Source organism: Lathyrus oleraceus, chromosome 6 (assembly GCF_024323335.1).
Source record: "Lathyrus oleraceus cultivar Zhongwan6 chromosome 6, CAAS_Psat_ZW6_1.0, whole genome shotgun sequence".
Classification (NCBI taxonomy): Eukaryota; Viridiplantae; Streptophyta; class Magnoliopsida; order Fabales; family Fabaceae; genus Lathyrus; species Lathyrus oleraceus.
In genome coordinates, this window is record NC_066584.1 from 65,602,671 (window position 1) to 65,610,365 (window position 7,695).

The following is a 7,695-nucleotide window of genomic DNA, read 5'->3' on the forward strand; positions in this document are numbered from 1 at the left end:
CGCAGAAGTTTGCTAACCATGTGAGGAAGATTGTTGTGTTGCCTTGGTCAGATGAGGACTGGTTTTAATCTATTTTGTCCTTATCTGGCCTGAAGGACTTGTGCATGACCGGTTACATTATGGTCAACCACGTGAGGCTTAATGCATTCGTAGAGAGATGACACTCGGAGACCTCGTCGTTTCGTCTCACGCGTGATGAGATGTCTATCACACTCGATGATGTCTCGTGTTTGCTACATCTTCTGATCAAAGGGAGAATCCTAGATCATGAGAGGATAACCAAAGACGAGGCACTCGAGATAATGGTAGACCATTTGGGGGATGACCCAAGGGAGGCGAAGAATGAGTTGGATATGACCAGGGGTGATCATGCTAGGTTTGAGCACCTGAAGAAGATATACACAGTTGATATATAGAGAGCACAATAGGTTGATGGTGAGGATGCGCAGGTGGCGCTCCATAGATCATATGCATTGAGAGCGTACCTTCTTTATTTAGTTGGCACTTTTATTTTTGTGGGCAAGAGTGCCACTTATACTGACGTCGTCTACCTACAGTACTTTGTGGTTTTCGAGCGGATCCATGAGTATAACTGGGGGATGGCTTGCTTGATCTACCAATATTCTAAGCTGAGATATGGTAGTATGTGGAAGATGAAGAAGGTCACAGGAAGCGTGATACTACTAGCGGTAATAATTATTGGTCTTTCAATGTTTCTTTGTCATTTTCATTTCATCTTTGCAAATCCATTACTGTTGATTCACGTGTTCCAAACTTTTCATTTCAGGGATGGTTCCTCCAACATTTCTCGGGCATCTCTGGTTAGGAGAGTGTACCTGATTGCACTGAGGATATGTCGTGTGCTACTGCTTTTATCCCGCTCAGAAGGAACCAGGCGGCCGAGCCTTATCTTGACTATTTAGTTGCTAAGGACATGCACTTCAACAACTATGTTTATCACCGTGAGACGCGACCATTTGACGAGATAGTTATATACTATGGATGGTTGGCATGCGGATCGTGTCTCATTGCTCCTCATCTACCCGAACGTGTCATGCGGAAGTTCGGATACACTCAGATCATTCCCATACACCCTGTTGTGTCTGCTCCTCCCGCCATGACACATATACAGATAAATTACATGTTTGATGATTTTGAGAGTCATTTGGTACTGGAGGAGACACAGGCTACCATAGCTAAGAGCGACTGGAGCTACGTCGAAAGGTACATCATATGGTTCTTCAGGGTGTCACATTCGTACATGGTGCAGGCTGCTCTAGAATGTTAGAATAATATTTGGTTCTGCATCTATACCTTAAGTTTTGATGATAACAATAGTGTATTTGTGTGAGAATAATTTTGGCACCCTAATGGTTTGTTATTGTGTAGCTTTAACAACCAATTTTGATTCTGATCATATGATGTGCAACATCATCAGTTTCTGAACTTTGTGTTTCAAATTCGCTTTTGCATTGAAATTAGAAGTTATGAAAGACGTCAATATTATTGTTGCAATGTTCTTTATGCTTCTGTGTTATCTCACCCATCATAAGCTTCTGAGGTGACTCTATATTGTTGTTGCAATGTTCTCTCAGTTTTTGCTTCTAGATTTGACTCTGATCACCAAAATTCTGAAGAATGGCAAGCTTCTGAAGTTGTGTTATGTAGCTGAAGATTCTCAATTCCTACCACTTGTAAGAAAAGGTCTCTTTGAATATTGCACAATTTTAAAGCCTTCGATGATGAAATGCTAAGAAGTTACATCTGCGACATCCAGAAGAAACATTTACAACTTTAGTGAAAATATTCTACTCCAACCTCAATAACATAGATGGATTTCTCACTAGTGAAGTTTGGAAGCAACCAATCATAATATCTCTTGAATATTTCACAGAGCTATACAACCTTCCTTGTATCGGTTCAAACTACAAAACTAATAAAGATGGACGTGATAAAGTTTATTATATCCCTGCTGCCATCTGCTTCCTAGAAAATCCAACCTCTGGTATTCCTTCTTCATTCAAGATGAGAAATATGCTCCTAGATATCTGTCTCACTCATTATGTGGTAATGCATATTCGTATCCCAAGGAAACATACATTGGGGAAACTAACCATAAATGATGTTATTGCAGCTTGGTTACTTGCTAATAAACTAGAAACAAATGGGCATAGTGTTGTGATCCATCATATGATGGATTAAAAAAGAATAATATATGGTTACTATATGGTGGAGTGATAACAAAAATCTTGGAGTACTTTTGGTTCAACCTTAGAATAAAGAGTCAGACAAATATTAAACTAGAATAGAAAATAATTTAATCGTGTAAATGAGAATTATAATCATCAAATGAGTGTTGTCTCACCAAACTTCCAAGGAAAAAGAAAACTCCTAAACTTAACAAGTGCCACTTCAGCAAGGAGAGTCGTCAATGTTGGAGGAATTCAATTATGAGATCATCCAAACTACTGATATATAAGCTCTTTTCAACACTATCATCAATATGCAGAAGATGGCAGACATGTAGATCAACTTCCTAGCTCTCTTGCTCACTCATAATGGATCTCAGCCTCCTCATGGTGTATTGAATGATGATGACGAGGATTTTGAGTAGTCTTTGCTTAGTTGTTTTTGCCTTATTTTTTAATTTTTTATGTTTTTTTCAATTTTGTGTTGCATTTGAATTCTCTCTTTTCAAATTAATAAAGTATTTTGTTTATTTAATGTATGTGCTTGTATCTCATTATCTATGTGCTCAAATGTCTTATATATCTGTTTATCTTTTTTTCTCACATTTTTTATAATGTCAAATAGAGAGAGAAGTATACTTTGAATGGGAGTAAGGTATACTCTCTATATTTCTCAGGTGGAGTTTTACCACTCCAATATGTTATCATGTTTTTCTTTGTTTGTCCACCTTCCTTAGAGATGCGTTGTCATCATAAAAAAGAGGGGGATGTGGATCTATGTGCTTGCAAGTATAATATTAACAACAATATGTTTACCTAAATATTTTTATGATGACAACATTATAAAGTGAAGTGTTCATACGATGTGTTGATCAAGTTGTTATGCTTGGGAGATAAAGTTGTCAAATCATGTCTCTTACGGACAACACCTAATGTCAAGCGGATTTTACTGGAATCCTTGATAATCTTAGTCAAGCAATCTCTCAGATGATTGCAGCCATCTAGAAGTATCATCAGATAGAAGAATTCAAGTTACAAATGAAATGTTGAATCCGGGAGAATCTAGCAAGGGATCTTGAACCTTCATAGTTGTGAAAGAGAGTAAGTGTGAAAGCTCTCCTAGTGCGTGTCTGGGAGATCAGAGTTTTGTAAAAGATATTAGAGTAGTTCCTAAACCACTAACGCAATGCACACACTCGCCTAAAATACTTTAAACCTCTCTATTTGATTATACTCCTTAAATTTTTTAGAGGAACCATCAAGGTGTTTGTGGAATTGATCAAGGACGTTCCTAAGCATTTAAGAGACTTACATTCTAATCGATTAAGGCTCTTAGCCAATCAATTAGAGTAAGATTTAAACCTTTCTAATTGAACATGAACACTCTTAATCAATTAGTACACTAGCCGTTATAGTGTTTGCTTTTTGAGAATCAGAGTTGTCGTTTTACAAAGCGCATAATCGATTAGGTGATAGGCATAATTGATTATGAGCATTAAAAAACTCATAAATAATTTTTTTTAAGACATATATGTCTCCTATTAAAAAATGGTATCATAACTTTTAAAACATACTAGAAAAGGTGTTTTAACACTCTTTCTAACTGGATACTCCTTTTCATATCATTTCTCTCATTTTACTATAATTTTCTTAGTGCTTTTGTAGGGAAAAATATGAATGAGTTTTTTTTTGTGTGTGTATTATGATGCAGGGGTAATATTGTAATTTTTGTAAGATTTTTTTCATTCTCTTGTAAAATATCTTTTATGAGAAGTTGTTGTTTGATTTGTGAGTTTAGCTATTAAAATCTCTCATTTGATTTGTAAATTTTTTTGTTAAAATCTCTATTTGATTTGTGACCTCTGCCACTATAAATACACTCATTGATTTGTGAGATTGCCTATTAAAATTTTGATTTGATTAATTAGTTTCTTCTAATATAAAAGCTCACATTTATTTTAAGATTAACTTGGTTTAAAATTGTATGTTTGGTTTGTAGGATAGACGGTGAAACACTCTAAGTTTGATATTAAGAAAGTTTGTGGGTATATAACATGTAAAAAGCTCGTGTGTTTATATATATATATATATATATATATATATATATATATATATATATATATATATATATATATATATATATATATATATATATATATATATATATATATATATATATATATATATATATATATATATATATATATATGTGATATGAAAATTATCAAGAAGAAATTAATGAGGAGATAAGTAGGCTGAATGGTTAGGCCGGTCCTTTATGAATCTCTGATGCAATCTTGTTATCCCTTATCTCTTTATTTCTATTGTTTGCTTATTTTCACCGTGCTCAAATTTATTTTCTACTCTAATTTTTTCTTTTTATTTTTTTTCCTACTGACTCTTTGTAAAATTGTTTTACACAATTGATTTTATCAAAGAATTTTTAATATTCAATATTTTCAAAGCAACACAATTCAACACCCCTTTATGTTTGGAGTCATATGTAGGGATGTAAATGGATATCCATGGGGTGGATAATATGATATTCATATCCTCCTTGTTGGATAAATATGATATTCGTATCCGCCTCATTTTCGTACGGGTATCCGCTTAGCAGATATCCGTGGATTTTAAGATACCCATATATATTTACAGATATCTAAGGATAACTTTTTTTAAATTATTTTAAAAAAAAAATTTAGCTTCGTTGAAAGATACAAAAAGTTATTATCACATAATATTTATATAATTCACTTTCAATTTAACAACAAAATTTCATACATTAATTTTCTTCTTTTTTACCAAAATACAATAATTTTTTAAACATATTATTCATACATTTCATTTTTAAACAAAACAAATGAAAGATATTGTGATTGTGAGTTATGATGGAAGAGCGGACGACGGATGAGTAGGAAAGAAAACACAAGTTGGACGGAAGAAAGATAGTACTATTTGGTTAGACGGTGAAATTGTTTAAGTGAGGTCTAAAGTATAGAAGAAACTTAAATATGAAACGACCAAATTAAATTAGTATGGAATAAGAAAGGTTTTACTCAAAGAAAAATTAAAAATAAATAAATGAGAAGACTAATTTTTTAAAAAGATGATATAATAAAGTATAATAAACTAATAATATTTAAATAATTTTTATAAGTTACCATGGATACGGATATCTGCGTTAGATAATTTTTATAATTTATTAACAAATAGATATTCGTGTGCAGGATATCATCAAATCCGTATTCATATCCATTATAAAATAGGTATTTAAATATCTATTATAAAATGGGTATTTAAACATCCATTTATTTTATCCGAGAATATTCATAAAACTACTGTCCCATATCCATGATAGATTTTATCTGCAAATATTTGCGGGTACGAATTTTTTTTGTCATCCCTGATGATATATGTCTAATAAAAACAACTCTACACATTTTTTTGGAATAGTTAATTCAAAGGCATGGAAAATAAAAAGGTGAAAAATTTATTTTGATTATCAACTATATGAAATATTTGGAGGATGAGAAACGAAATCGTCATTAGAGGAGGTAAATTCGATATTCAGGAAATTATGAAGAAAATCAAATCATACTCATGAGAACGGTTCATATACAAGGTGAACAAGGTTCCAAGATTAGATGATAAGTTGGAGTGTGGAACCATTGACTTATGATAAAAGAAAACATGTTTTGTTTGGCTTGCTTATTTGTCAAAAAAGTGTTGGAGATGTAATGCAGAACTAAAAATGTTGATGGAAGCTTCTCTATATTGTCGAGGAACCTAGGAATTTGATATTACAATGATATTGAGGCTACATGATGACTCAAACTCAAATGGAACTTAGGAATGAAAGAAGATAATTGAGGAACTTCGTTACACTCCGACAACAAGATGTGGTTGGAAGGATTGGAATATTGATGTTTGGTGTTTTTAAGAACTTATCAAAATTATATGAATAAAAATAGTTTGCGAGCATGTCTTAAACTGTTTTTGTAAGCTCTGTTAAACACCCTGCCATGAGTATGATTCATGAGCCAATCACTATATTTATTGCTTCTACTGTGCATAAGAACTCATTACTTTTTGAAAATCTGTCATGTCACTTTTTGTAGCATGCCTAAATTTTAAAAGAGAAGCGTGAGAATACATATCTTGTTTACAATAAACTCCTAAAATATGCTATGGTCAACTTTCAATTTCTTGTCTATACAGGTTCTTTATCATTTAACTTCAATGTCATGTCAAACCTAGGTATCTAGCTTATAGTAGTCAACCAATTTCCAATTTTTCTAGGCAGGTAGTTGTATAAAAGTACAGTTGGCTATACATGTTTATATGGTCAATCATCATATGGTAATTAACTTACGGTAATTAATTAAGAAAACTATAGACTGATAGTTGATAGTTGTATAAGAAAACTAAAGAGTAAGGATCTTTGAAACAGTTTTAAAAAACAGTTTTATGATTTTTAAAAATTGAAATATAAAAAACTTGTTTGATACATTTGTTTTTTAAAATTATTTTTAAAAATAATTTTAAAATTCAGTGTTTTAAAATCTAAAAAATTGAAATTATTAAAATATGTTTTGATTTTCAATTTTCAGTTTTACTTTTCAATTTTCAATTGAGGTAAGATGGAAAAAAAACACGGTTTCATTAATCGGATTATAGTAATTACTTACAATATTTTTTAATTATAATATTTCACTCTCAATCTATTGTTAATCCTCATATATTGTTAATGAAAATTAAAATTCTCACTCAATTATTCTCTCTCTAATTAATCCTCATTAAGTGAATAGTATATTTTTATACATTAAGTGAATTGTGTATATATATTCAAACCAACACTCAAATATAATTTTTATACAATAAGTGAATTGTGTATTTTATCATTAATTATTAAAAATATTTTAATGAACTTAAATGTATATTAGCTGAATTTTAATATTTTCAAAAAATATATCACAATTATTTTTATTTAGTAAAACAGATTTTTAAAATATAGATTATCAAACCAGCTATATTATCCTATTTTAAAAAAACAGTTTTTACAAATTATACTATCAAACATATTTTTTCACTTTTTAATTTTTAAAACAGTTTTCAAAAATTGAATAACCAAATGAATTCTTTTTATTTTATTTTCTCAAAAACAAATTTATAAAATAGATTTGTAAAACAGATTTTAAAAACTAAAATTGAGAAGAGATCCAAACATGCCCTAAGGATCTGTTTGATTCCCTTTTAAAAAACAGATTTTTAGTTTTTGAAAATTGAAAAACTAAAAATTAATTTGATAAATAGTTTTTAAAAAAAGTGGTTTTGAAAACTGTTTTTGTTTTTTAGTTTTAGAAATTAAAAAAAACCAAAACTTGTAAAAGCTATATTAAAAAATGAAAATTTATAAAATTGTAAAATAATAATTTGTAAATTTTATCTCTTTAAAAAAAATTAAATTAACAAAAACACAAGTAAAATTATATGATTGGAATAAAAT

The 7,695-nt window shown here is 30.5% G+C and overlaps 1 protein-coding gene across 1 annotated transcript; it reads left to right on the plus strand.

The window, feature by feature from the left end:
• Nucleotides 1–853: 853 nt before the first annotated feature.
• LOC127094051 (uncharacterized) lies at nucleotides 854–1,288 on the plus strand. The gene has a single exon (XM_051032922.1). It carries the CDS (start codon nucleotides 854–856, stop codon nucleotides 1,286–1,288), a length of 435 nt encoding a protein of 144 aa, XP_050888879.1.
• The last annotated feature ends 6,407 nt before the right edge of the window (nucleotides 1,289–7,695 follow it).